The following is a 27,500-nucleotide window of genomic DNA, read 5'->3' on the forward strand; positions in this document are numbered from 1 at the left end:
CAGGCCTGGCGCACATGCTTGCAGGCGCCGCCGCGGCGGCGGCGGCGGAAGCGGAGGCGGAGGCGCAGGCGGAGGCGGAGGCGCAGGCGGAGGCGCAGGCGTATGGAGGAGAGTACGGAGGAGAGCAGGGGTACGGCGAGGACGCCGGAGAGTACGGCACCGGTAACGGTGGAGAGTACGGTCACGGTTACGGTTACGACGGGGACGGCGGTCGTACGGCGGGCGTGGAGGCGGGCGTGGAGGCTTTGGGGCTGCAGGAGGAGGGGGCTGGGGGGCAGGAGGTGGATGCGGAGGCGAGCGCGGCTGCGGCGGCGGTTGCGGGGCTCGTGCCGGTGGCGACGGAGGGCGCGGGTGAGGATGAGGCGTTCATCCAGGAGGATGGAGGGGAGGAGGACGGGGGGGAGGGTGGGGAGGAGTACGGGGAGGGGCAGGGGGAGGGCGGGGAAGAGGGGTACGACGACGGGGCGCAGTGAGCGAGCAGCGGCGGGCGCGTGTGTCTTGTTTGGGGTCGCGTGAATGGGGAAGCACTGTGTGTGCCTGAGTGTGACAGGATGCCATGGGTGGGTTGCCGTGGCCACGTGTGGAAGGGAAACAACAAGCGCGCGGCCACCCGTGTGCAAGCGGGATGCTTCAGGACCGTGTAGAGCGCGGTGTGTTACGCAGTACCAGCGAACAGTGGGTGCACGTACGGACGTGCTGGGCATGCGGCTGCTGCTGCTGTTGTGCCAGCAGTGCCGCTGACGAAGTGAGTTGTTTCGGCGGAGCTTCGGTCACTCGGTGACACCTGGCGCAGCCGGGCGGCTAGGTGCCAGGCAGAGGTGCAGGTGGCGGCAGGTCGAGGCAAAGAGCTGGGAATGTATCGTGCGAGGTCGTTGTTGAGTCGTTGACTTGTCACGAGGTGCAACGTATCATAGCCCTGCTGCCAACTCTGTTTCTGTGCTTCCCACTTGTCGGCGAGGCTTTGATACGTTATAAACAAGCAAGCAAGAGGACTAGAAGAGCACCAAGCGAAGGAGTTGTTGTTGATTATAGTAGCTGAAGGGGTGGGCCTGTAAGGCACGGGCAGCAGCTGGCAGGGCAGCCTCCCACGGCATGTGTGCGATGGGCCATTCTGCGCACGCCCCTATGGAATGCGCCAAGCCACCGCACCTGCTTGAGGGTATGGGCATCAGCTGCACCCTACGGGACCTCGCCAACCTGCCTTGAACCCTGTCCCATCACACCCCCACCTGAAGAACAGCGACCATCAACCTCGATGCGTACGTGCCTCAGCACACAGCACAGCTGATGACGAGTGTGGTGGGAACGAATGCGTACGTAGACCAGAGCGGACGGCGGAGTGGGCTTGCAGGTGGCACGAGAGTAGGCAGTCAGTAGCGCAAGTTGCGAATTCACATGTTACCTCGTAACCGACGGTAAACGCTGTGGACGGTCGCGCCCATGGCTGGCTGACAGAAAGCGGCTGCTGTATTGGGATGGCTGGGCTGGACGATGAGCTGCTGTCACGGATAGTACCGCCCTCAACCGCTCTACCAGCTCGTTCATTCGCTGTACCCTTACCCGCCGCTTTACTTGCGATGCACTCAGGACAAACTGCATACCGCTGCTATGAATGCGACATTACAAGAAGGGACAGTCCGACCAAGCAAGGGTGCCCAGCACCCAGGTCAGGAGGGAACCATCTCCGGCCCTGCTATAGTGCTATGCATCCATCCACGAGCAGTAGCACAACCGCCCAAACCGCCCACGTGTCCGCACTAGCTTCGCATCTCTCTCTCCCTCCCGCCAACCCCCAGGGCCTGGCTGTAATAATAAAACCCACTCACAGTAGCTGCAAGCTTGATACGGTCCGATACATAATATCATATCCAAGTACTGATCATCCCATCCATTCCTGGCTTCTTTCCTGCATCTGCCACCGCCCCCTGCCGCTTCACCGTTAACCCTACGCCCGCCTTCTATTCGACAAATCCCTGTCCACCACACCTGCGGTGCGGTACATACCGCAGACTCCGCAGACCTAACCCACGCCGCGGCAATCAATGATTAAACCCACATTCGCGCACGGCCATGTTTCACGCACGCACGGCCATATCAAGTCAGGTATCAGGGAGTATTACTACAAGCAACAGGGCTGGAAATCACATCATACGAATACCTGCAGTGTGGCACGAGTGCGGCACACGTGAACACTGCCAGATGACCCTCGTCCATGCATTCATGTTCAGTAGCTTTGCAAGAATAATGGCCACTCGTGCTTCATGCCCGTTCCTCATGACGTTCTTGATACAGCGCGCCCTGCCTGGTTTCCAAATGCTTCCAGCAGGCGCTAAGAGCAGCAGGCGGCAGGCTGGCCAATCAACCGAAGCCGCCCCCAGGCAACAGTAGCAAGCAAACACACACGAGCCGTGACACATAGTTTCTTCGCCCTCCGCTGCTTGCTTCCTGTGGCAAGCACACGCGCGTGATAGGATGAAAAACGATGATGATCCCACGTACGCGCGCACGTCCACAGTGCCCACGAGGCAACCACTCCTCACCGATTATAGTATCTTACACGAAGATGCGGTGGACGCCGGTGACCACGCCCACCCACCGCGGCAGACACACACGGGATCCACGCACACGCACGTGCAGGCACAAGCAGTCTCGTACACACACACACACACACACACACACACACACACACACACACACACACACACACACACACACACACACTGCATCGCATACACTGTCTTTGCGCAACGTTTTCCTTGTGCTCTTTAACACACACACACAAACTCAAGAAGAGGCCCATGATCCAGTGCATAAGCGAGCGTGAACAAACAGGGCCATATAAGCGAGGCCAGCACATGAACAAACAGTGATGCTCAACGGATGGCCAGCTGCTTGTATGAAAAACAGTGCGGCCTCGGTGCGGCCGGCAAGCCTTGCAATGTTTGAGCCGCTTTGCCGGCTGCTCAACACCAATCAGTAATAAGTGGCTGCCCGCTAGCAGGAGCAGCCCCCGCAAATGTCGCAAGTTCAAAGTGAACACTTGGGCTGTAAGCCAACGAATCTCCGTTTGTGTGTCGTCAGAAAGGAACCCCGTCCAATCAATTCCCCATCATGTACCCAAGTACGTCCGCGCTGCTGCACAACGGCGACAGAGAAGGCGACGCGTCATTGTAAGCCATCAGTAATAGCGAGCGTGCAAATGAACCGAGGCTACCAATTAAGAAGTCTGCGCACACAGCCTGCATGCGCGCAGTTTCCAGATCCCGGGCACAGGTAACAATGCACCGATCAGTTCTGCTGAAAGAATTGTTACGACAAAACGTGCACGTGCACATGGCCCTGCAACTCAGGCCCCCCGAGCTTGGGTAATGATACAGCACGCCTCATCCCGCCCCCGCCATGCAGCACGCGCTGCTGTGGTCGATGCCAACATGCATATGGACCGCCTGCTGGTGCTGCCAGCCGGCGGCACAGCAGGCGCACGAGCACGTGCACGTGCACACGCAACGGCTGTAGCAACCACGTGCAGATGCCATGCGGCCGTTGTGCCGCTGCTGCTGCTGGTGTGCTGCTGCTGCTACTGCTGCTGCTGCTGCTACTGCTGCTGCTGCTCACCCCTCGCTAGCTACGCAAGCCTTGGCTGGCGTGAGCGGCTGCAGGCAGGCACGCACAATGATTCAATACCTCCCGCACTCCACATGTAGGTATAACTAGATTGGAGCGCTACGGACCCGTGGGTGGAGCCCCCGCGGCAGTAGCAGCAGTAGCAGCCGTGGCAGCTACTGCCAGCCGTGAGCGCGACTGCTGTTTCCTCGGTGCAGGCTGAGCCGCCGCCGCCGCCACCGCCGCCACTGGTGCTGCTACTGCTGCCGTTGCTGGCGCCGCGGCCGTAGGGCCCGCTGGCACGGGCACGCCTGCTGCGGCTGCGGCGGTGCCGTTCGCAGGCCCAGCAGAACCCAATGCCGCTGCCGCTCGGGCACTCGCCGGCATCACGGAGGCAGCTGCTGCTGCTGCTGCTGCTGCTGCTGACGGGCCGCTGCCGCCAGCAGCAACGCCACCCGCGCCGCCGCTGGCCGGACCTGGTGCCGGCAGCTGCTGCGGGGGCTGCGGGGGCGGGGCCGCCTGCTGCGCGGCTGCGCCGCCGCCACCGCCGCCGCCTGCGCCCGGGGTGTCGGCTTTCTTCGACGCCTGTTGTTGAGCCTCCACCACCTTCCACTGCGCACATATAAGCATAGATAGGTTGTAAAGCGAGCGGCAGGGGCAGGGGCAGATTACGGTGGATGCAGGCCTAGGCCTGTTGGCAACGGCAGGCATACACGAAGCCTCCACCGCGGCGCCACTTCGCCCCGCCCCTACAGCATCGCAGCTGACACAGCAGACTCACGTGCTCGTAGTTGCGCTCGAAGCACGCCTTGAGCGGCTTGGCTCCAGGGAAGGCGCCGGCCATTGCGTGCACAAGCGGCAGCCCCACAAAGTCGTAAAAGCCCTGTGTGGAGGCAGTGCGCGGCAGCGATCTCAATAATGCCTGCTACATCCGGGCAGGAGGCGATGGCCGTGCAACCGCAAACCGCCCAAACCGTTCCAAACCATGCTCAACACGCACGCCTGCGTAGTATTCACATCACGTATTATCATGCTCACCACTTGGCTCTTGCTGACGCCCTGCTTGGCGCGGTCGAACAGGGGGCTTATGGGAATGCCCAAATCTCGCTCCCGATCGCCCTGGTTGAAGAACTCCTCCTCCAGCCCAGCCAGCCAGCGCTTGTGCACAGCCAGCGACTCGCCCAGGTGGCCGATGTCCGCAACCTTGAGAGCGATCTGTTGTTTAGCGTTCGGTTATTAGCGTTCGATTATGGTGGCATCCAGTTGCGATGGCAAGGCAGGCATGCAGCTGAAGAGCACCCTGGGATCTCGCTTGCACTAGGAGCAACCCAAGAACTCAGCAGCGCAGGTTTAGTCGGGCTGTTCCGGCTGCGATCGAGCACGAGCCCTCACAACCCAGCCGCCGCCGCCGCGCACTCAAGCACCATGCGTCTGTCAGTAACGCAGGCAGGCAGGTAGACACGGTAGGACGCACCTGCAGGCTCAGCATTCGCTCCTTGTCATCCAGTGGCTTCGGTGCTGTCTCGCTGCACACCAGCTGCAGGGAGTCGCCAGGGCTGCAGCCGCCCTTGCTGCCGCCGCCGCCGCTGCTGCGGCCTCCTGCAGCTGCGCCGCTTGCGCTCGTGGTCGCCATGCCCCTGTGGAGGCGCGCACGCAGCACGCAGCACCAATCAAGGGGCAGCAGCGGGCGGCAGACAATCAACCAATCAAGCGGCACGATGCCTCAATACCCGCCGTAATGAGGGTCACAGGTAAGCAGCTGTTGGCACCGCAGTGTTCCATCCAATCAACTAGAGCGGTTCAATCCATCCAGTCCTTATGACACGTTGGTGGAGGTGGCATGGTGACGAACACGCACCAGGCAAGGACTCCCATCAGCAGACGCATGTGGAAAACGCAACCTACCCTCCCGTGCGGCGTGCGGCGGCGGCGGCTGTCGCCACCTGCTGCGCCGCCTGCTGCGCGCTGTAGCTCGCCAGCCGATGCACGGTGTTGAAATGCGCCATGATTCCGAAATGCTGCTTCATGTCAGTGCCCATCACCATCTCAATGACTTGTTTGCGGAACCCGGACTTCTCCGTCTGCGACAGAGGCGCCAGAGCATCGAGCTCCGGCTGTAGCGCCATGAGGCCGAAGCAGGAGGCGGTGTGGTGGTTCTCCAGCGGGCTCTTGTCGTTGTAACGGATGGCCAGCATGTCATTTGTGGTGATGAGGAAGTCGTTGGTGAGGCCAGGGTGGTTGTGGTCGTGCACGATCTGCGTGTGGGTATGAGCGTGTGTGTTTCGTGCGGGTTTCTGAATGCGCATTCATTGTGTGGGAAAAGCAAAACGGCGTGCGCCCGCGTGCGCCCGCCCATATTATTGACACGCATGCTGTGGGCGCTAGACAAAGAGAGAAAGAGCGAGGCAGCTTCTTACTCACCGCCGCAAAGTAGGCCGCCAACAGACCCTACAGGACAGGAGACGAGGCAGGTAGGCGGATGGGGGCCGTGTTCAGTTCATGTCCGGGTGTACTCGCCTTGACCCAATTGCGCCTCTCGCCATGCAACATGCATGCCTGCTTACTGGCTGCAGCGGCCCCCCCACCCACCCACCCACTCACCAGTCGATCCAGGTAGTGCACATGCAGTCCGGCCCCGTGAATGACCACGTGCAGCGTCTGCAGCACGTCCGCCGCGTGTGTGGCGTTGTGGTAGGGGTTGGGCTGGTAGCCTGTGGATCGCGGGGAGCGCGGGCCGGAGAATGAGCGAGGGTGCGGAGTGTGGGAAAGTGCTGCCGGGGCGTGGAGCAAGGGTGGGAAGTAAGCAAGGGGCGGTCGGGGCGGGGCTTGAGAGATGTGCAAAAGCGTGAACCAAAACACGCACACACACACACACACACACACACACACACACACACACACAAACACCATCGCCGTACAACCAATAATAAATTACGCATCCTCTCGCTGTCTCACCAGCCTCCAGTGCGCGCAGCAGTCGCGCCAGCACGGCGGGCTTGATCTGGAACTTGGCGATGAGCCCCTCGCGGTGCATCAGGTAGAAGGCCAGAGCCGACAGCGCATGCCCCTGCGTCACTTCCGCCAGCTTCCATGCGTCAAATGTCCAGCTGTCCACACCCGCCAGAACCTGCTCCACCTGCACATGACAGATGTCAGGATGCGGGATGTTGTCAGGTGGGTGGCGGGATGCATGCGTGGTGTGCGTGGTCGGCGACGGACGAAAGGAAGGCTGCAGCAGTAGAGGCAGCAGCGGCATGTTCGGTGCACTTTCGTAATTCAGTTGGTGCGTCGTGCTGTGCAGCGCTATGCCAATGTTAAGCCAAGCTCACCTCCTCAATAATTGGTGGCGGCGGCGCGGGCACCGGTGGCGGCGCGTTCAGCACCGCCGGCGATAGCGCGACTGCTGTGTGCTGCGCCGCCGACCCGGGCCTCCCGCCGCTCGCCGCCGCCACATGCGCCGCCACCGGGCTGAGGCTGCCACTGCCAGCAGCAGTCAAGCCCTGCAGGCGCAGGTTGCCGCTACCGGGGGCGACGCCGCCAGGGCCGGCGCCGCCCCCCGTCAGCAGCCCTGACAGCCGCCGTGTGGCCCCTCCACCGCCGCCAGCGCCAACGGCGTGGCCATCTCGGGACATGTGACGGCTAAAGGCGCCGCTGGCGGCACCGCCGGCGACGGTGGCGCCGCCGCCCAGCAGCCCGTCAGGCACCGTCCCAGCAGCCGGCGGCGGCAGCAGCAGCATCGGCAGCTGCCCACTCGTCATCGCGCCGCTAGCGCCCGCCGCCGCCTTAGTGCTGCGCCCGCCGCCGCCGCCATTAGTAATGCCGCCGGTGCGCCCGCCGGTGGTTTCATCCAGTCCGCCGCCGCCGCCCTCCAGGCACATGTTACTCGCTGACAGGACCTCTAGCACAGAGCCGGCGGTAGCGCTGCGGCCGTGAAGTTGGTGGCCGCCGCCGCCGCCGCCGCCGCCGCCGCCGCCGTCACGGTCGCGGTCGCGGTCGCGGAAGCCAAAATGTGGAATCGCCGCCGAGGCCACGCGCGCCAACATACTCATGGCGCTACCTGCCACCCTGCTGCTGCCGGCGGCGCCGCCGCCAGCAGCGGTAGAGTTAGCGGCGTCGCCGCCGCCGCCTCGCTCACGCTCCGCCGCCAATGCCCTCAGGTTGCCGCCGCCGCTGCCGCCGCCGCCGCTGCCGACAGCGCCGCTGCCGCCAGGAGAGTTAGCAAAGGAGGCAGCATGGCCGCCGCCCGTGGCAAATGACCCGGAAGGGTACGTGCCGCCGCCGGCTGCGGCCGCAGCCACGGTGGCGGCGCCGCTGAGGCTCTTCAAGCTGTTGCCTAAAGCCACAATGTGTTGCGAGTCAGACATTAAGGCAGCGGCTGCGGCGGCGCCGAAAGCCTCACCGCCATCATGCACGGACTCGTCGAGCGGCCATTGCGAGTGCGTGCCGAAGAGGCGGGTTGTGGTAAAGGCAGCAGGCGACAGCGACAGCAGAGCTAGCGGCCCGCCGCCGGGTGCTACCGACGAGGGTGCCGCTGTTGTTGCCGCGGTGGCGGCGAGCCCCAAAAACGTGATGGCCGGCGACGGTGCAATGGGAGATGGAGGCTGCTGCTGCTCCTGCTCCATCGCCGCCGCCACCGCCGCAAGGGGAGCGTCGACCGGGGCCGCCGCCGCCACCGGCGGCGGCGGCATCATCATCTGTGGCGACAGCAGCTGTGTCAGCGCTCCACTCAGCGTGTCGTAGTTCGCTTGCGGCTGCGGCTGCGCCGCCGCCGCCGCCGCCGCTGCAGCTGCGGCCCCGCTGCCCCGTCCAAAGTTTGCAAAGGCCCCGGCCCAGCCACGGCTGTAGGCGCCGCCGCCGTTGCTGCTCCACCTCATGCCGCCGCAGTCGTCCCCCAGCACGCTGCACCGGCCCGGACCTAGCTGGATGCCGACGCGTGCGCACGAGTCTACATCCAGCATCCCCAGCGGCTCATCGCTGCTGCCGCCGCCGCCGGTCGTGTACTGGTCTGAGCCGGGGCCGTGTGTGCCGCCGCCGCCCAACTGCCGCATCAGCGCCTGAACCACGTCCGACTGCGGGGCGGGGCGCGGACACATTCATGATTAGCTCAGAAAAGGTAGACGGCAGGCAATCTTGCGGGAACAGCGGGGCGGGGCGAGGTGTGGTGTGGAGGGGTGGGGCGCGCAACGGCGGCAATGTGCGCGGGGTTATGTAAGGGCTTGGGCCGGCACGCGTGTCAGACATGTACTGCCGCGCCATGCCGTGCCGTGGATGCGTGGTCGGTGTGATTCCGTGAGGGGTGCTGGTATGTACGACACGGGGCATGTACGGCAGCAAGGCACCGCAGAGGCGAGCAGTGCAAGTGTACAGCAGCCGCGCCCCAGCAGCCTGCACATGACTCACGTCGAAGTTGGCTTCCTTGAGCCTGCCCCGCAGGTTGAGCGGCTGGTACACGTCAGCGTTGCGCAGCAGGGCTGTGCGGATGAACACCACATCGCGAAGGTCGGGAACTCGGCCCTGTTCGATGGGAATGATGGTGTGCAGGTTTGGGGGAAACACAAGGAGGGGGAACGGGTCGAGGCTGTGTCCGTGTGTCGGTGTGTCGTTGTGGGGTCAGGGGAGGTCAGCAGGGGAGGCGGTGGCGATCGACTCATCGGTGGGCGTCATCTGACTCATGGGTGGGTCTCATCTGACTCATCGGTGGGTCTCATCGGACCCTCATCATCACGCACCTGCAGCAGCTCGCCCATCATCTTCATGAGCAGGTCTGCGGGCGTGTCTGCGTGTCGGGCGGGTTGTTTGTGTGCGTGGCAGGGAGGGGAGGGGTTGGGTAGGCGGGGAAGGGCGGGGCGGGGCGGGGGAAGGAAGCACCAGGCAGTTACGACGGGCGGATCGGGCGGCACAACGTGGGCGCCTGCACAACTGGCTGGCGGCATATGTGGTGTGTGTATGTGTGTGTGTATGTGTGTGTGTATGTGTCTATATGTGTGTACAGCTGCCGGACCGCGCCCAGCCTTACCGGGCCGCTGGATGCGTGCGCCTAGCGAGGCCGCCTCGTTCACGTTCATGTCGCGGATCATTTCCTTGGGCAGTAACGCCTCCAGCAGCAACTGGTGGCGGCGCCTGTCGGGTGCGCGGTCAGATCAGGTGCGATCAAGGGGTGGAGACAGGTTGGCTGGGTGCGCCGAGGACGGCGAGCATACATGGTGCGGGGCGGGTCACGCGTGTCGCCGCCACGGGCAGCAGGCAGGAAGTAGCGGGCAGCAGGTGCGTGTACAGGCCTCTGCACGCACTGACAGGTGCGGGTGCGGCGCCCTGAGCGCGCTTACACACACATGAAAGGGTCACAAAGCTTTTCGCGTTAAGTACGACTAGCGGGGTCGAAGCGGCAACATGCCGCTCGGTATTCGGTAGATATCCCTAGGTAACTCCGGCGCCGCTTGGGCGGGCTTCGTTTTGTTGTTTTCTCAACACACGTACACACACACGTACAGTACACACACATGCGCTATGCGCTATGTTTTCCTTGTGCTCTTTAACACACGTGCAGGGTCACCTACCTGGACACCAGCACTATGAACAGCAGGGCCGACCCCAGCACTGCCAGCACCACCACTCCCGCCAGCATAGGCGCATACCAGGGCCGGGCCCAGCCGTGTGTGGGAGCCACACGCACCACCCACTGCACACGGGGCAGCAAGGTGGATGCAGGCGGGGAGCGATGCGGGCGCTTTGTTGTGTGGTGCGTGGCACGACAACAGCGGTTGCACCGGGCAGCAGGCACGTAGGTGTCAGCAGCCTGCTCCTGCAGCCTGCGGGGCCATCACTCACCACGGCCTTGGGCAGGTGGATGCCGGCCTCCACGGAACTGACGGGGCGTGAGGCGCTGCAGTAGTGGAGTGGAAAGAGTGTAGGCGAGCGGTGGGGCGGTGGGGATGAGATGACGCTGCAGCGCGGGAGTCAGCGCTGGCCCCAGCACGCAGCCTCCAACGAGGGCTAGCTCAGCAATCGACAGATCGGGCAGGCGGCATGTGGCAGGAGGCACGCGCACACACACACACACACACACACACACGCACACACACACACACACACACACACACGCACACACACACACACACACACACACACTTGCCTGCCCCACAGCTGCACCACACACCCACACCACGCCCACACCTTCTTGCCACGATGCGCAGATCCTCCGGGCCCACACTATCTCGCGCCTCCACTTCATAGCTGTAGCCCAGGTCTGACAGGCTGTGCAGCTTGGAGTTATTGGAGCGAATGATCGCGCCCAGGTCAATCAACCCGGCGGCCTGGAGCGAGCAAGTTTGATTGGCAATAAATGAGAAGGCCGCATGCCGCAGCAAGATGCAAGGGCATACACAACAGACAGCGTTTGCGTATGCGTGTGCGTGTGTGCCGTACAGATAAAAGGTCGTGGTGACGGTTTCGACATTGTTGTTACTGTCTGGACAGGCGGTAAGCATCTCAGCCGCTGCCGTACCAGCCACCCTCGCTCTCACCAAGCCCCACAACGCCGTGCGGTTAGCGCTGTCGTAGTCACACAGCGGACCGCAGTTGCTCCAGGAGAAAGGGATGCCAAAGTTCTCGTTTGCGCCCACGTCCGGGACGAAGATGGGCATGCGCACTGCGATGCCGATGCCACCCTGCGCGATCTTCAGGGGCCCCGCGACGGCTGCGAGCAGGAGCAGTCCGAGAAGGCATTGGTGAATGGGGGCATTGATTTCCAGGACACGCTGGGCGCGTCCAGTAGCCGCCAACCGTCAACTGAAGCCACGTGCAGCCCACCCACCAATGGTGCGGTCTTGGACCGCGCCCAGCAACGCCTGGCGGTTGGTGGCTGAGGAGTTGAGCAGGTTCAACCCCCTGGCCCCCACGTTGCCGGCCACCGGGTACACCAGGTCGATGACACCGTGCGGAATGAGCTGCAGCGCCCGGATGCAGCCACTGGCCACCTGTTTGTGTGCGTGTGTGTGTGTGTGTGTGTGTGTGTGTGTGTGTGTGTATATGTGGGCCAGAAGTAAATGAAGCATGTTGGAGTAGGTGGGTAAGGTTGATGCGCACACACAGGCAAGGTATGCGAGGTAATTTCAGGTAACCTCCGTATGCCGTCGCGTTGCTGCATCGCATACACAGTCTTTGCGCTTACCCTTCCGTACGCTGCGTAACACAGGGAAGGGTCAGGAACAGTGCGCAGCGATGCATGCGGTGCGTGCTACCGCGTCATCAGGTTGGTTACTGGGATCGGCATTCCACACGGGCATCAGGCTACGTACCTTGGAGAAGTTGAGCAGCGCTGGCGCCAGGCCTGTGAACGTGTCAACCACGTCCGCGTACTGCACGTACGGTGCGTTCGTAGAATTTAGTCATATTCGTAAAAACGCGCAAAACGCAAAACGCGCAGCAGGCCGGGAGGCGCTGGGCAGCGCTTAGGTTTCCACCTCCGGGTATGCCTGTCCCGGCCTGGCCTCACGTGCGGGCCTCACCTGTGGCCTGTGCACAACCATGGCCGACAGCGTCAGGACAGGGGCGATGGCAATGGACAGCTCCTGCTCCAACCACATGGCTGCATCCTCGGCCTGCGTCCGCGCCCGCTCCTGTGGCAAGAAGACAGACACGCGTGTGCTTTGTCCCTTTGACGAAAACCAGTGGGGCACAGGCCCGGGGTAATGCACGCGCCACGCGCGAATTCGCTAGGGGCCGGAGGAGGCACGCGCTGGCAGCAGGGCGAAGTTCCAACTGCAGAACCTGCGTCCGAGAACCCTTGTGCGAGATGAAGGCAGTAGAGAGGCAACATAATGTCAATGAACCATATGAGCAGCCCGCGCACACGTCGGAACACTTATGGTCGCACATTACTGAGGCTGTGCTCAGGGCGCGTGACGCACCTTCTCAACGACTATGTCCTTGTGCTCGATGTATGTCACTCCCCATATGCCCAGGCCTATTATAAAGCTCAAGAGGAGGCAGGGCCAAATAAGTGTTGATGGCCATCGTTTTAACAGTTGTCCCAGAGCCTGCATATACAAGCAGCACATTATTACAGAACACAAGCAGCGTCCGGGAGCATCCTTGAGAAAGGGGCGGGTTTGTCACCTTAAGCTCGCTCCTCTTGTTCTGAAGCCACTCCGCGACTTTATGACGCCATGTCTTCCGATGGCGGGATGTCATCTCAAGCGCTTACCGCGCTGCTGACCGAGCCCAGGTGTTGGCTCTCGAGTTAACGCATGAGCCTCGCCTCCTTAGTATCAGCTTCCCTATGAGCACCAGTTTATCTTGTTGCGGCAAGTTCTATTATGGTATCATGGAAACTTGTTGTGTTGCAGCGCCCTCGACGCAGCCCGGCGAAAATGACCATTTCGATCCAGATTCTTCGAAACACTAGCATTCTTACACTCAGCAGGCGCATTTGAATCATGCTGTTACGACCATTCATCGCGAAGCTCCCCGTTGAAACGGAGGAAGGCACGCCGTGTTAGGGAGGATCCTTGTTTCCGAGGCCTTTGCAGTCTTGTATGAGAGTCTTGCCGGCCTAGCCTGAAGCTGGCTAGGACCTGACGGAGCACTGTTACTTGCCTACAAGGAAACGGTCTTGGCCCTTTCAGTCTGCCCTTGGACCGCTTACACACGCGGTGTGCCGGGCCTGGGGTTGATTACTTCCCAGACGTTCCCAGTTCCCACTCTGGAGGCGAGGAGGATTGGGTTCATTCGGGGTACCTGGTCAGGTGAGCGTACACATACATCGTACGTTTTTGGAGTGGCTTGCGATGGGACAGGGTAAGGGGGCAGGTTGGCGTAGTGTGCAGTGTATTCCCTGACCCCAAATCAGCTTGCAACGTCAAAGCATGAGCGCGACTGGTATAACGCTGGAGTTACTGTACCGAGACGTCGCTGAATTGCTGGCAAGCTGGTACTTTGCTGACGCGCATTGCTCACGCTGTGGGCGCACGGCCCAACACACACACACACACACACACACACACACACACACACACACACACACACACACACACACACACACACACACACACACACACACACACACACACACACACACACACACACACACACACACACACACACACACACACACACACAGCCCGCCGGCCGAAAGGCCAGCCACCCAACGAACCCGCCACCAACCCGATCCCTACACCACCAACGTCCCGTACGACGTCAGGTAGGACGAGGCGCGCGCAGCCCTGATCCCAAGCTAGTTGCCGAAGCAGAACCCATAACCAGCTGCCTAAGCCGAACCCAAACCCGAGCCCGAAGAAGCCCATCCCCATGGCCTAACCAAACCTCAGCACGCCACACCCAGTCTTTGGGGCCCAGGCTTGGTCCACGGCTGTCATCCTACATGTGACCTGCGATGGAACCGGGTAAGGGGCAGGGTGGCAAAGTCCCGAGAATGCGCAGTGCACCTCCACGTCTCTCAGATCCGAACAGTGGATTCACCGTACCGGGTCCGTCCTGTGCTTGGATGTGCAATGGGACTGGCTGTGCTAGGCCGCTGGACCAAGCGGTTGGTGGCTAGATAGCGCTGGCGGTGATATTGCCCCTTACTGACACCGCTTGTGTCTGGCCGTCTGGGAGATTATTTGTGCATCGAACTTAGACGATCGATGCGGTGTGGGCTCCACCCCATGCACCCTCACCCTGTAACTTCCCCCGCACGCGCCCTCCCCGTCCGCGTTCAGCTCGGTGGTGATCACTGCTCGCTGATTCAGCAGCAGGTGCACACACAAGCCTGCGCCCACACTGAGCAGGCCCGACACTGACCAGATCCCCCGGGAGACCAGCGCTCCGGGGCGAGCAGGTCTGCAGGTGGGGCAGGCCACGCTCGCGCCATCTGGGACCCAGTGGACCTATCCCTGCGGCACCGCACCATGGCCCAAAGGCCTTTCAAGTTTTTACCCCAGTCGACAGAGTGATTGGTGTGATGGTGGGGATGCTTCTGAATCCCAGTAAGCCAGGGGAAGGGCACAGCGTGGCAGCGGCCCTCCCGTGTGTGTTGTGAGCGCGTGTGCTGTGGCTTGGCGACAGAGGGTAAATGTTAGAGCGCAGCCCAATGAGTTATGTGCACGACTAGCAACATTGGGGCCCCAGTCTCCACCACTCCGCCATCGTGCGCGGCTGCGCTCCCTACCCGTGCTCGCATGGGGCCGGAAGGCCGACGCACCCCCTTCACTGTGTTTCGTGGGACTCTGCCACTTATTGCTTCCCTCGCCCTGTCACGTCGTACCTTCATCGTGCGACCAGTTTGGAATCCACTACCCTCCACCTGACGCCACGTCATTCCCCACGGTTTCGTGGCCAACTGGCCATACCCCTGTTCCCAAGCGGGAATGAGCCGCGGCAGATGAACGTGCCGTGCGGCGTCAACCCCTCTTCTAGCCTGCGCAGCCGGCGCCGCTGTACGCATGCCCGCCTGGTCTCGGTCAAGTACATATGGGATGGCTCGCGCACCCAACGCACACCTGACAGCACAAGACTTGGCAGTCAGCCACTGAACCCCGCGATGTGCCCGAGCTTGCCGTGTGCATACCCACACACCGCCCCCTGCCAAGCCCCAGGGTCTGCACCTTCCCCACACAAGTCTGCTGCCTGCATGCCCGGCGCAAACTGTCCTGTCGGCTCTTCGAGTCTTCGCCAGCTGTCCACTCGCCGTAAGCTAACTTGATCCTGCCGCACCCTCCCCTGGCTTGCCCCATCACACCTATTCTATTCGTCCAACACAAACGAAGCCATCCTTGCCAAGAGCCACCTTCCTCCTGCGCCTCTCTGACGCCGGCCAGCACGTCCGCCGTCAACACCGCGCCGATGTGCTTTCAATCTGACCGACAAGCACCAGTACACGACGCTCTTGCTCCGGCTGGCAGACGCCATGGGGGTGGGGTGCGGGTGGGTGGCTGGCCCACCCTTCCGGAGACTTGAGGGTGCCACGACCGCTTCAAGGACGAGTCCCAGCGATACAATTGAACTCAGGCTCAGCAGGCGTGTGCTGCCTTGTTACCAGGCCCTGCTACTACACTACGCAAATGGTTGGCTTGTCGGCAAAGCGCGACTACGCGGGCTAAACCCAATCGTGCGTTGCGACAGACTGTTCCGTCTCCAACTTATGATAAAGGCACTTAAACAGCCTGCCATCGCTGCGGCACTTAAACGGATGGACGCCCGCTGTGGTGTGGGTGGCCTGCGCTGCGGCTGGCACACTTGAGCCGCGGTCAACGCTGGTCAACGCCCATCCCAGGTCACAACCGCCGCTCAAGTGTGCCACAACCGCCTCGCCAGCGCCAGCGCCGACGCCCTCCATTAAATAGTCAAACTGTTAACTTTTGTCGCAATACACACACAGCTCCTAACAGCTATTCAAGCTTCACCTGACTTTCCCCTGACAACAATTATGGCTGACGAGACTGTCGCTGTCGAGGAGGTCGCGGCCGCCGAGCCCGCCTCCGGCAAGAAGGCCAAGACCCCCAAGGCCAAGAAGGAGGCCAAGCCGAAGGCCCCTAAGGCCAAGGCCCCCAAGAAGGAGGCGTCGCACCCGCCCTACATTGAGGTGCGTAGCGGCTCTGCAGCTCAGCGCAGTCGGCTTGAATCAGCGCATTCAGCAACAAAACAATGCCTCGCGCTGTCCTGAGAGTGTCGCAGGGTGCGTGCTGGGCGGTTGCCCTTGTCGCGCACCGAAATTGACTGCCCGGAAGCCCACCTGACACGACCCTAAACATGTTGCCTGTCCTGCAGATGGTGGCTGATGCCATCAGCAGCCTGAAGGAGCGCACCGGCTCCTCTGTGCCCGCTATCAAGAAATACATTGAGAGCAAGTATGGCAAGGTGCGTCTTTCTCGGCGGTCGCCCCTGTGGCGACAGGGCTTTGCCCTGGCGTCGGCACATAATGCACTAGATGCAAGGGTCTTGGAGGCTATAGCGTGTGGGTGTGGGGCAGCGGGGGCGACGATGGTTGCAGGTCTCGGCGTGGCGAGGACCTGTCTCGTATCGCTTGTTTGAATTGCTGACCCGTGGCGTGTTGGCAGCTGGCCGCTAGCGGCCCAATCGTCAACCCTACTGACCGCCGTAGCACGCTCTCCACCGCCTCGGCCGCACAGGATATCCACGACAAGAACTGGGCCAAGACCCTGTCGCTGGCCATCAAGACTTTTGTGAAGTCCGGCAAGCTGGTCAAGGTCAAGAACTCCTACAAGCTGGGCGAGAAGGTCAAGGTGAGCTGGGTCCGCGTGTGTCGGAGCGGTTACGGGGCGCGTGTGCCACCCGGATGCCGCCCGCCTTCGCTCGCCAGTCAGCTCCAACTTGTGTGCAAATCAACCCTGTGGAGGCGTTAGTCACCTCCAATTCTAAACAAGCCGAGTGGGTCTCCCGACCACAACGCCTTTGCTTGCTGTCGTCACTCACATTTTCTCTCACCCACTCGCGCTGCAGGCCGAGACCAAGAAGAAGGCCGCGCCCAAGAAGGCGGCTGCCCCCAAGAAGGCCGAGGGCGAGAAGAAGAAGGCCGCCCCCAAGAAGGAGAAGAAGCCCAAGGCCGAGAAGAAGGCTGAGAAGAAGCCCAAGTCCGCGGAGAAGAAGCCCAAATCCGCGGAGAAGAAGCCCAAGTCTGCGGAGAAGAAGCCCAAGTCCGCCAAGAAGGAGGGCGAGAAGAAGAAGGCCACCCCCGCCAAGAAGGCTGCCAAGCCCAAGGCGGAGAAGAAGCCCAAGGCCGCCAAGCCCGCCAAGAAGGCGGAGAAGAAGCCCAAGGCCGAGAAGAAGCCCAAGGCGGAGAAGAAGGCCACCAAGGCTGCCAAGCCCGCCAAGAAGGCTGCTGCCCCCAAGAAGGCCAAGAAGTAAAGGACTTGCGGAGTCAAGGCCGCCGCGGGCCCAGCATACCTAGTGTCCCGCGGCGTACCGAAGCAGTCCTCGTGCGTGTGTTCTGTGGGCGCGGAGCGTCACTTCAACTAACCGGTGTTTGTCAACACCACCTCAAAACCGGTGTTTATCAACACCACCACCCTGACGGTCAGGAACTAAGTGCAGTTGAAGTGTGGGAGCAGGGGGGGCTCCCCTGTGTGGGAGCCATTCCTTCGGCTCTCCCGGCTAGTCTGCCCGCACAGGCCGTGCCACTGGGTTCGTCAAGTTCTCCAGATGGTTTTGCCCTGATGCCGGGGCTTGAGGTGAGGTATGCCATCGCAGCCTGCGCCCCCGGCCCCAGCCGCTGGCACACTTGGGTGGCGGTTGTGGCCGCGATGGGCGTTGGACGCCGGCGTTGGCCATGCCTCACCATATACGGCGGATGGTGGTTGATGCCATCAGCAGCCTGAAGGAGCGCACCGGCTCCTCTGCCCGCTATCAAGAAATACTGTGCCGTATACTTAGGGCCAGTAGGTGCGTCCTTCTCGACGGTCGCCCCTGTGGCGACAGGGCTTTGTCCTGGCGTCGGCACATAATGCACCAGATGCAAGGGTCTTGGAGGCTATGGCGTGTGGGTGTGGGGCAACGGGGGCAACGATGGTCGCAGGTCTCGGCGTGGCGAGGACCTGTCTCGTACCGCTTACCCGAGTTGCTGACCCGTGGCGTGTTGGCACTTGGCAGCTTGTGTGTGTGTGTGGTTACAAGGTGGTGCGCAGTCCCACCCTAGTCCCACCCTGTGTCATTCGCGGGCCTTCCACAAGACTTACAGGGACTTACGGGATACTATCCATGGACATGCCTCGGCCCACCCGGCCTGGCGTGAGGCCAGCGTTTAACCATCGGCATGTCCATATCAATAGTATTTCCACGAGTCGGCTTCCCATGGTACCGTGTAAAGATTGCGTCATTACAAGAGAGGACACCTACCGTATGTTCAGGTTGGTGCCGACATGCCTTGACGCTTCCCACGACACAGGAACAGACTGTCCCTTGCTTTAGATGCGCATATTGTGGCTTGCAGGTATGTTTGCTGTTTGCATCATGTTGTGCTGCCTGATGCCCGTAGGGGTCGAAGAGGGGTCGATGACACGCTCCCGGAACTGGGCAACCCCCAGGGGCGACAACCGCCCCCAACTTTGGCGGCCGAAACCTTCCACAGAGGAGCTCATACCCATCTTGACAGCATATTCTAGACGCTTATCTGAAGCTCCTTAAACTTTAAACATGGGGTGAAGCTCCGGCAAACCAACAGCCCCCCCTCTTGCCAAGGGCGAGAACTGGATTGCTCACTGTCGGATGTCGCAGGTCGTCGAAGCCTCTTGTACATGCCATGAGGTATTGGATTTGAGCATTTGTGATTTTGACGGCTGCTAATACCGTATTAGGGAGTTCGGGCTCATGTGCAGGCTCCTGCGCTGAGGCTGGCACACTTGAGCCGCGGTCAGCGCCGGTCAACGCCCATCGCAGGTCACAACCGCCGCTCAAGTGTGCCACAACCGCCTCGATGGGGCGAAAGCCTCTCATGTTTTTAGGCAAAGTGTTGATAAACCCAACAAAACATTTACATTACCGTCACAGCTTTCTAATTCCTAAATTCCTGATGAGGCTGTCCCCTGCTGTCCACGAGATCTGCTTTCAACGTGTCCTCCTGAGCCCCTCCCCAGCTTTGCAGCAGTGTGTGGCACCCTCCCCTAGTGCAGTGTGTGGCACCCTCCCCTGGTGGCAACTCTCTTGCGCCCAACAACGCCATTCCCCCCAGGGCCGTATCCATGCAAGTATCCATGCGTGCTTTAATTTGCTTCCACACAGCTCCATCAACCTGCCCCATGCACGCGTATGCACAACCCGCAGTCTGGTCAGCCGGGGAGCAACCCTTCTTGTCCCGCATCAAGCCCGTCACGTATAGGTACAAACAAACGCGCCGTCATGTCCAAGCCGAGCCAGCGGAGCCCCTCTCGCACTCACACTGACACACACTCACAAACACACACACACACACACACACACACACACACACACACACACACACACACACACACACACACACACACACACACACACACACACACACACACACACACACACACACACACACACATACACACACACACATACACACACACACACACACGCACACACACACACACACACACACACACACATACACACACACACACACACACACACACACACACACACACACACACACACACACACACACACACACACACACACACACACACACACACACACACACACACACACACACACACACACACACACACACACACACACACACACACACACACACACACACACACACACACACACACACACATACACACAGTGCCCCAAGCAGCATAGCGCTCAAAACAGCCGGAACACAGGACGGCCATCGTGCGAGTTGAGCCGCTTCGGCTTGTCGCCGCGTGCCTTGCCCGCCCCCGCCCCCGCGCCACCTGCCCCGCCTGCTGCCCCACCTGCCGCCTGCTGCTGCCGGTCCAGCCGGCCCATCAGCACAGCCTCAAGGTCCCGATACCGCTCCATCTGCTGCGCCGCAATGGCGGCGGCCCGCTGCGCCATGGCGCCTCTTGGGTCCATGCCGCCTCCCACGCCGCCTCCCATGCCGCCTCCCATGCCACCTCCCATGCCGCCTCCCATGCCGCCTCCCATGCCGCCTCCCATGCCAGCGCCGCCGAAGCCGCCAAACCCGGCCATAGGTGGCATTCCCATGCCGTACCCCATCCCGCCGGGCCCAGCCCACGGCCCGCCCATGCCCATCGGGCCCATGGGTCCCATTGCGCTCATGGGACCCATGCCTGGCGGCGCGCCGCCGCCGACTGCCATGTCGTAGCCGCCGCCGCCGCCGCCACCAGCGCCGCCGCCGCCGCCGGCGGCGGCGCGGCCAGCATGGTACGACCCCGGCGGCGCGCTTCGACTCATCTTGCCCTTGCCGCGTGGCGCCTGCACCGGCGGCAGCATACCCTCACCGCCGCCGCCGCCGCCGCCATTTGCGAATGGCATGCCCATTCCCATGCCTATGCCCATCATGCCGCCGGGCCCAGCCCCTCCGACCATCATCGGGCTCAATCCGGGGAACCCCGGCGCCGCCATGAAAGCGCTGGGCCCCATCATCGGCCCCATGCCGCCCATTGCGCCGTACGGTGGCGGCATCATGGCTCCGCCGCCAACGCCTGAGTAGGAGGCACTGCTGCCGCCGCCGCCGTGCCCGCCGCCGCCGCCGTGCCCGCCGCCGCCGCCGCCATTTGCATTGGCGTCGTCTCGCCTGCCCAAGCCTGGGTTGCGGCCGCGTCCTGGGCTGATCTGGGAATCGCTACCGCGCCGCGGCCCGCCGCCGCCGCCGCCGCCGCCGGCGGCGGCACCTGCGCCCGCGGCGCCAGTTTGGCCTGGCGGCACACCCATCCAGGAGCCCATGGGAGCCGCCATCATGCCACCTGCAACAACAACACATAACAAAACCCAGCAAGCAGTTCGGCAGCGATTTATAATGCTTGATTAATACATGAATATACTGGTACCAAGGTGCAGACTGCAGAGCCAAAGCAGCCCAGTTTGCGTAGTGAAGGACCTCGAATCACATCCCACTCACCGTATGGCGGCGGCATCATCTGTCCCAGCAGCGACGGCATCACGGGCCCACCCGCAGGCGCCGCGCCGCCCCCTGCCATCCACGGCATGCCAGGCCCCGGCGGCGGCAGTCCACCACCTCCTCCGCCTCCGCCGCCAGCACCAGCTCCAGCTCCCGCGCCCGCCGCTTTCACCTTGCCTGCGGCAGCGTTGCCGCGCGCTCCGCCCACCGCGCCCGCTCGCTTGGCGCCTCCTCCACCGCCTCCTGCCCCTGTAGCTCCTGCAGCTTGCCCTGGCCCTGCGCCTGCGCCCATCACCATCGACATGCCTGGTTCGCCTGGGCCCATGCCCGGTGTAGGTTGCATCTGCGCTGGCGCCATCCAGCCCATTTGGGGCGCTAGCGCCACTGCGCCTGGCGACAAGGCCATTCCCCCATACTGCTGTGGCATACCCTGCGGCATGAACAGCTGTGGCGGTGGCTGTTGCTGCTGTGGTGGCTGTTGCTGTTGTTGCAAGTGCGGCGGTGGGCGGTGGGGGGCCGGGGCGTTGTGGGCGTTGGCAGAGTGGTGCTGATGAAGGTATTGCGGGTTGTGGAGTGGCGGCGGAGGATGCGAGTGCGGATGCAGCGGCTGCACCGACGCAACCAGCCCCGCGCCTTGCAACTGCTGTTGCGTCGGTTGCTGTTGCGGCTGTTGCATCGACGACCCATAAGAGGCCTGATGCTGCATTTGCTGCTGCTGCTGGTGCTGCTGATGTTGTTGCTGCTGTTGTTGTTGCTGTTGTTGCAGTTGTTGCTGCTGGGGGTGAGGCGCCACGCCACTAGTGCCACTGCCGCCGCCCAGCCGGCTCTTACTGTGCCCCAGCGTGCGCCCGGCACCGGCCGCGACCGTATTCACCCCCATGCTGCTCCCGGGTGGCCCGCGCGGTGCGTACGAGATCAGCGGCTGCGGCTGCGCCTGCGGCTCCTGCTGCTGCTGCTGCTGCGCCGCTTGCGCCACGTGCGCCTGCGCCGCCGCTGCCGCCGCCGCGGGCGGCACCGCCGCGATTGTCCGTTTCTTCTCCGGACTGCCCCAGCGCATGGGGCTCGCCACGGGGGACTCCAGCTGCTCCGCCCAATTAGGCAACATCGGCTCTGCTGCCAGGCTGTTGAAGCTGCCTTCCCGCTCCAGCACCGGCAGCGGCCCGCCGCCGGCGGCGCGGCGGGCGCCCTTGGGCGGCGAGGGAAACATGCGCGCCGGCGACTGCGAAGAACCGGGCATTCGCAGGTTCTTATTTGGCAAGGCCCAGTTAATGGGCGCGCCGCGCGCCGCCGCCATTGACGCTGCCGACGTCTCCACCGGCACCGCTGCCAGACCGGCGGTGCTGCCGCCAGCGCTACCTGTGCTGCCGATGCCCAAGCCTCCGCCGCCAAGGCTGACGTCAGTGTCTGAGCGCTCCAAGGGCGGGTGGCCGGCTGCGGCTGCGGCTGCCGCAGGCGGCGGTGGCGAGCCGGAGGCGAGCGGGTGCGGTGCAAGCGCTGGCAGCTGCGGAGCCGCTTGAGCAGGCGACGGAGCCGCCCCCGCCCCCGCCCCCGCCGCCCCCGCTGCCGGTGCCGCGTGCGCTCGTGTGCCGGGTTGTGGTGGCGTGGGCAGGCCAACGGTGCGGCTGATCTCGCGAGTGCGCTCGTGCAGGATCGCCGACTGCTGCTGCAGCTGTCGGCTCTCCTCCTGCAGCGCCGCCAGCTGAGCCGCAATCTTGCGACTACGCTCGTCGCGCGCTGCCATGAAGCCCGACTCATCGATGCTATCCCCAACACCGCCCGCACCTCCACCCCCTCCACCCCCGCCGCTGCTGCCCTGCGCCGCCCGTGCCGCCGCCGCTCCTCCTGCCGCCGCCGCCACCATGCCGCCCGCCACGCGTGCGTACATATCTGGGCTGCCGCCAACGCGGCTGCTGCCAAAGCTGCCGCCCAGCGCCGCCGCCGGCGCGTCGGCCGTGACGGGCAGGCTGGAGGTATCCGACGAGGCGCTAGGCGCAATGGACGGCGGGTACTCGGCACCGGGCACCGGCTGAAATGCCATGCCATCCGACCTGCGCACCTCGCCTAGGCTGCCAAACCCAGACATCCCTGGCGGCGTAGTCAGCAGGTAGCTAGGCACGGCGGCGCTATCCGAGTCGCCGGCGCCGCCAATGACGCCGCCGCCGCCAGCCAGCAGCGCGGCTGCGGCGGGGTTGACGGCGATACGACCGTACTCCTCCTCATCGTCACCGTACGACTGGTACGCGCCGCCTGCCGCCGCGGCCGCCGCCGCCGCGGCGGCGGCGGCGGCGCCTTTGGGGGACTCGAAGGCGCCGTGTTCCAAGCCGTCGGCGGCGCGGCGGCTCTCAACAGCTGCCATGTCTAGCTGAGAGACAATGACGCCCGATCTAGCCGATGCTCGCGACCTCAACGACCCCGAAGACGAAGATGAAGAGGAAGATGAGGAGCTGGAGTCGCTCTCGGCGCCGCCGCGGTCTCCTTCGCTGCTGTACGGCGCAACCACCGCCGCCAGCGCCCGCCGCCGCTCCGCCTTGGCAGCTCGCTGTGCCGCCTTCAACTCTTGCTTCGCAGCCTTGCGCAGCCGCCGCTCAGCCTCCTTGCGCGCCCGCTCCTCCATACTCTCCGGCTCCGGCTCCGCCTCCTGCGCCTGTTGCCGCCCGTTTTTCCCAGCTGCTCCTGCTGCGCCGCGGCCACCGAGCACCACATCGGCATCATCGCTCGGCCGTCGGCCCATCGCCATGATCGCCTCCAAGCTCTCCTCCTCACCGCCCTCGGCCGCCGCCGCCGCGGCGCGCTGCGCCGCCATCGCTGCCACCGCAGCACCCGCGCCGCCTGACAGCAGCCCCAGCTGCATCGCTTCCGCCTCCGCCCGTGCTATCAAGTCCACCTCCTCTTCTTCCCGCTCCCGCGCCTGCTCGCGTTCCCGCTCCTCGTCCTCCTCCTGCTGCTCGTACCCCGCCGCCCCCGCCCGCTGATCCGAGTACTCGGCGCCGTCGGCATCGTGCGGCAACAGAGCCGCCGAGCCGTGCCTCGCCCTCTCCAGCTCTGTGTACGTCTCATGGCTGTGCTCCCGCCGCAGGTGCGGCGACATGCCACCGCCCGCGTGGTGCCCGCCGTGCGGGGAAGGGCTGGCGCTGTGCGGAGCATGCGGGCGCGGGCTGGCGCCGCCGTCGCCGTCGCCGGCGCCGTCGCCGGCATCCATTTCAGCCAGGTTGACACGGCTGGCCACTCGGGCCGCGATGGCAGGCTGCCCGGCTGCCATGGCCGCGAATACACCCGTGTCGGGTTCGACCGAGTGCCGGGCCGAGTACAACTGCCCGTACGTCTGAAGCTTGGGCTTGGGCTGCACGGGTGGCGCCGGCACGGGCTGCGTGGCGTGCGGCGCACGCGGCGACGCGCCGCCGGACTTGAGGCCTGGGTGCGGCTTGGTGGGGGAGGCGGAGGAGGCGAGACGGTGGCGCTCCGCGTCGGTGCCGGCGACGGCGTTGTCGCCGGTCTTGCTGGCACGCGCCAGGCGCTGCTGCGATGCTGCTTTTGCTGGCTTGGCTGCGGCAGCGGCGACGGCGGCAGGCGCCTCGGTGGCCGCCTCAGCAGCAGCGGCAGCGGCAGCGGCAGCGGCAGCAGCCGGAGGCGGCGGAGGCCCCGGCAGGCCACGCTTTGCCTTCGGCTTGGCTTCAGTGGCAGCGACGGAGGCGGCACCTGCAGCTGCAGCCGCAGCCGCGGTTGCGTCCGCCGCTGCCACGGCTTCGGTCCCCTCCTCCGTAGCCCCCACCGCCAAACCTTCTGGTCCCGGTGGTTCCGCAGCGACGTTTCCATCTGCGGCGCCCGTGTCTGCGGGTGGTGCACCAGCAGTGTCTGGTGCCGGCGCCTCTGGCGGCGCCTCATCCTCCGGTGCTGGACCTGCGTCTGGGACGTCGGCCGCGCCGGCTGCGTTCGTGTTCCCGTCTGCTGCCGGCTCCAACACTGTTGCTGATGGCTCCGCCAGCGCTGCCGTTGCCAGCTCAGACTCTGCCATGGCTGAATCGGCTGCTTCTGGATGGGGTTCCCCAGCGCTGGCCGGGACCGGCTCAGATGCCACCTCCGGCTCTGCCACAGAGGGCTCTGCCGCTTCTGCAGGCTCCGCTGCTTCTGCCGCGTCCGCCGCCTCCGGGGACTCCGCAGCCGCTGCCTCAGCTATATCTGCATCCCCCTCACCTTCCGCCTGCGGCTCAGGCTCCGCTGGCTGCGGCTCTATCGCTGCTGCTGCTTCTGTCGGTGCCGTGACTTCAGCTTCAGCCTGAGGCACAGCCTCCGCCTCCGCCTCCGCCTCCGCTTCCGCCTCCGCCTCCGCCTCCGCCTCCGCCTCCGCCTCCGCCTCCGCCTCCGCCTCCGCCTCCGCCGCACCCAGGTGCTCTCCGGCTTCCGGCTGCGCAGGCGCCTGCTCTGCCGGCCCCGCTTCGTCCCCGTTGTCTACTGCCGCTGCTTGAGGTTCAGCCTCTGCTGGCGTCGCATCGGCCGCCTCTGGCTTCACGGGCGCAGCCGGCGTGTCATCGGCGCTGTCTGCAGCCTCAGGTTCTGCAGCGGCGGCGGCGGTCTCCGGCTCTGCAGGCGCCTCCTCTGCTGCCTCGCTGCCGTCACCGGCTGCTCCTGAGTCTGGTTGGTCGCCTGCAGCATCGGTCTCCGCCGCTGGTACGGGCTCCGCTGCTTCGGGCTCGGCAGCTGCCGCAGCTGCTGCGTCGCTGCCTGCGCCGTCGCCGTCACCAGTCTCTGATTCCGGCTGAGCACTGGCCGCCTGCTCAGGAGCTGTGTCCCCTTCGACCTGGTCCTGCGAATGCATGGTGCGCCGGTTGTTGTCAACAATGTAGAGGTGGAATACACAGGGCACTGAGACGGTCAGTACATAAGCACGCAAGTGCCCGGGTCAGCATTGCTGGATGGCGCCGGATGGCGCTCAGAAACCAAGTCGGTGGAAGTCGCTTTCAGGTCGCCGTGGCATATCCATGCTTTACAGGAGCTCCGAGCTTAAAGCGGCAAGCGGCTTACCAGTGTTTGCTCTGGCGCGGCCCCCTCTGCCTCTGCCATCGTGCGCAATCCACGCAGCGCTCCTCAGGGCAGCCTAGGCTCAATGTGAGCTCTCATGATATGTCATGACTCTGAACGCTGTGTTGGAGCTGGTGGCGAAGGACCCGGTTTCGCTAGAAAACTGGTCCGAGCAAATGAAGCGATATACTTCCTGTGTTAGCCGTGTTATACTTGTCAAACAGATATCGCTAATCCTGAGCCCAACTTGGTGCCCGCGTGAAAGCTCGAAGGGTTCGACCGGGCCAAATGGCTGACCTAAACAGAAGACAAATGAGGTTTGTGGTATGCGAGTACCTTACGTTGGTTGTGATAATGACAGAGTAATGCGCCGTGCTGCCTTGGTTATTCGCGCCAGTCAAGGCGCGATTTCTTGACCGGAGCGCAAAGCTGGCCCGCGTACTGAAACCCAATTTTTGTTTTACAAGCAGCTCTTTCTCAACGTGTGGGTCCATGGTCTCGGCCAGACCACAATAACCCCGACTTGACACAGCAGGTGCCACCAGTGCGCCAACCATCCGCCGCATAGCCCCTCAGCCCTCGCTCCACCGTCCTCCGCCGCCTGCAGCCTCGCTCTGCTCCTGGCTCATCACCGGGCTCGCGGTGCGGCTCCTGGCCTCTCCGGGGCCCTCACGCCCGGCCCTTCATCTCCCCTCGCAATGAGCGCCGCCTGCAGAGGCCCTTCATCTCCCTCCACATGGCTACATGAGCGCCACCTGCAGACCTTTCATCTCCCCTCACATGAGCGCCGCCTGCAGGCCCTTCATGTCCTCGAAGTAGATCAGCTGGTCGATGAGGTGCACGTACTGCATGCGGCCGGCGCCCAGGCGCGCCAGCAGCTCGGTGCGGAACGCGCCGTCATCCGTCAGACCCTGCGGCGGCCAGGGAGGGCAGGAAGGGCCGAGCGGGTTGGGAGGGGTTGGGGCTCAGTCCCACCCCCAGCCGCCCCGTGCCGCGCGCAGCCCCATATGACCCGGGCCAGCTCCCCACGGCCCCCGGCCTGCGCAGCCCAGTCCCGCCCCGCACCCCGCGCTGCCCCGCGCCCCACCGCCGCACCTGCGCCATTCGCTTGCGGATGTACCCGTAGATGAGCTCATACAGCGGCTGACCCAGGTTGTAGGCACACGCCTGTGCAGGGCGGCAGCAGCAGGCAGCATGGGTGCAGCAGGAGGAGGGCAGCCGTCAGTAAAGGGATGAAACTCGCACCCGTCCCGTGCGGATTAGAGGCGGTCAGTGTGTGCAGGTGGTGCCGCGACTGGTGCCGGTGGCACGTGGCCCCGCACCGGCACTAGGACATTGGAGACCT

General features: G+C 63.7%; 6 protein-coding genes across 7 annotated transcripts in view; 2 read left to right on the top strand and 4 right to left on the bottom strand.

Annotated features, from left to right (window-relative positions):
• The window catches only part of CHLRE_13g567363v5 (uncharacterized protein), a 5,542-nt gene extending 4,129 nt beyond the window's left edge, over nucleotides 1-1,413 (top strand). Inside the window, exon 9 of the mRNA XM_043069307.1 lies at nucleotides 25-1,413. Within this exon, the coding sequence (XP_042917282.1) occupies nucleotides 25-473 (449 nt within the window). The 3' untranslated portion in view covers nucleotides 474-1,413. The remainder of the gene's footprint in view (nucleotides 1-24) is intronic.
• A 195-nt stretch (nucleotides 1,414-1,608) lies between these two features.
• CHLRE_13g567400v5 (uncharacterized protein) lies at nucleotides 1,609-13,181 on the bottom strand. Its single transcript, XM_043069308.1, has 21 exons — nucleotides 12,513-13,181; nucleotides 12,111-12,221; nucleotides 11,901-11,960; nucleotides 11,417-11,579; nucleotides 11,127-11,299; nucleotides 10,777-10,916; nucleotides 10,432-10,486; nucleotides 10,161-10,282; nucleotides 9,620-9,723; nucleotides 9,333-9,379; nucleotides 9,004-9,117; nucleotides 8,003-8,672; nucleotides 6,933-7,936; nucleotides 6,559-6,739; nucleotides 6,205-6,314; nucleotides 6,025-6,051; nucleotides 5,509-5,858; nucleotides 5,078-5,240; nucleotides 4,642-4,818; nucleotides 4,385-4,486; nucleotides 1,609-4,215 (listed from the first exon to the last, which is right to left on the bottom strand). The coding sequence occupies exons 2-21, from the start codon at nucleotides 12,186-12,188 to the stop codon at nucleotides 3,724-3,726; spliced, it is 4,332 nt and encodes a 1,443-aa protein (XP_042917283.1). The 5' UTR covers nucleotides 12,189-12,221; nucleotides 12,513-13,181; the 3' UTR covers nucleotides 1,609-3,723.
• A 644-nt stretch (nucleotides 13,182-13,825) lies between these two features.
• CHLRE_13g567426v5 (uncharacterized protein) lies at nucleotides 13,826-15,721 on the bottom strand. The gene has a single exon (XM_043069309.1). It carries the CDS (start codon nucleotides 15,511-15,513, stop codon nucleotides 15,349-15,351), a length of 165 nt encoding a protein of 54 aa, XP_042917284.1. The 5' UTR covers nucleotides 15,514-15,721; the 3' UTR covers nucleotides 13,826-15,348.
• A 270-nt stretch (nucleotides 15,722-15,991) lies between these two features.
• Nucleotides 15,992-18,437, top strand: CHLRE_13g567450v5 (uncharacterized protein). Its single transcript, XM_001693391.2, has 4 exons — nucleotides 15,992-16,186; nucleotides 16,372-16,461; nucleotides 16,734-16,847; nucleotides 17,065-18,437. Exons 1-4 carry the CDS (start codon nucleotides 16,031-16,033, stop codon nucleotides 17,467-17,469), a joined length of 765 nt encoding a protein of 254 aa, XP_001693443.1. The 5' UTR covers nucleotides 15,992-16,030; the 3' UTR covers nucleotides 17,470-18,437.
• Nucleotides 18,438-18,727: 290 nt separating this feature from the next.
• On the bottom strand, nucleotides 18,728-26,541 carry CHLRE_13g567500v5 (uncharacterized protein). Its single transcript, XM_043069310.1, has 3 exons — nucleotides 26,159-26,541; nucleotides 21,140-25,940; nucleotides 18,728-20,984 (listed from the first exon to the last, which is right to left on the bottom strand). The coding sequence occupies exons 1-3, from the start codon at nucleotides 26,195-26,197 to the stop codon at nucleotides 19,897-19,899; spliced, it is 5,928 nt and encodes a 1,975-aa protein (XP_042917285.1). The 5' UTR covers nucleotides 26,198-26,541; the 3' UTR covers nucleotides 18,728-19,896.
• Nucleotides 26,542-26,603: 62 nt separating this feature from the next.
• The window catches only part of CHLRE_13g567550v5 (uncharacterized protein), an 8,458-nt gene continuing 7,561 nt past the window's right edge, over nucleotides 26,604-27,500 (bottom strand). For both annotated transcript variants that reach the window (XM_043069312.1, XM_043069311.1), the window contains exons 15-16: nucleotides 27,251-27,322; nucleotides 26,604-27,066 (exon numbers count right to left, since the gene is read on the bottom strand). In XM_043069312.1, the coding sequence (XP_042917286.1) occupies nucleotides 26,932-27,066; nucleotides 27,251-27,322 (207 nt within the window). In that variant the 3' untranslated portion in view covers nucleotides 26,604-26,931. The remainder of the gene's footprint in view (nucleotides 27,067-27,250; nucleotides 27,323-27,500) is intronic.

Source organism: Chlamydomonas reinhardtii, chromosome 13 (genome assembly GCF_000002595.2).
Source record: "Chlamydomonas reinhardtii strain CC-503 cw92 mt+ chromosome 13, whole genome shotgun sequence".
Classification (NCBI taxonomy): domain Eukaryota; kingdom Viridiplantae; phylum Chlorophyta; class Chlorophyceae; order Chlamydomonadales; family Chlamydomonadaceae; genus Chlamydomonas; species Chlamydomonas reinhardtii.

Bases quoted from the DNA above. Each gene is read 5' to 3' on its own strand.
- CHLRE_13g567400v5 (XM_043069308.1), bottom strand. From the start codon at position 12,188: ATGTGGTTGGAGCAGGAGCTGTCCATTGCCATCGCCCCTGTCCTGACG. The intron at 9,380-9,619 runs GTAAGGCTGGGC...CCCGACACGCAG, and splicing joins CGCACGCATCCAGCGGCCCG to ACACGCCCGCAGACCTGCTC. The intron at 4,819-5,077 runs GTGCGTCCTACC...GCTAAACAACAG, and splicing joins AGCGAATGCTGAGCCTGCAG to ATCGCTCTCAAGGTTGCGGA.
- CHLRE_13g567450v5 (XM_001693391.2), top strand. From the start codon at position 16,031: ATGGCTGACGAGACTGTCGCTGTCGAGGAGGTCGCGGCCGCCGAGCCC. The intron at 16,462-16,733 runs GTGCGTCTTTCT...TCGGCCGCACAG, and splicing joins TTGAGAGCAAGTATGGCAAG to GATATCCACGACAAGAACTG. The intron at 16,848-17,064 runs GTGAGCTGGGTC...CTCGCGCTGCAG, and splicing joins AGCTGGGCGAGAAGGTCAAG to GCCGAGACCAAGAAGAAGGC.
- CHLRE_13g567500v5 (XM_043069310.1), bottom strand. From the start codon at position 26,197: ATGGCAGAGGCAGAGGGGGCCGCGCCAGAGCAAACACTG. The intron at 25,941-26,158 runs GTAAGCCGCTTG...ATGCATTCGCAG, and splicing joins CCGCGCCAGAGCAAACACTG to GACCAGGTCGAAGGGGACAC. The intron at 20,985-21,139 runs GTGAGTGGGATG...TTGTTGTTGCAG, and splicing joins GATGATGCCGCCGCCATACG to GTGGCATGATGGCGGCTCCC.
- CHLRE_13g567426v5 (XM_043069309.1), bottom strand. From the start codon at position 15,513: ATGGCGTCTGCCAGCCGGAGCAAGAGCGTCGTGTACTGGTGCTTGTCG.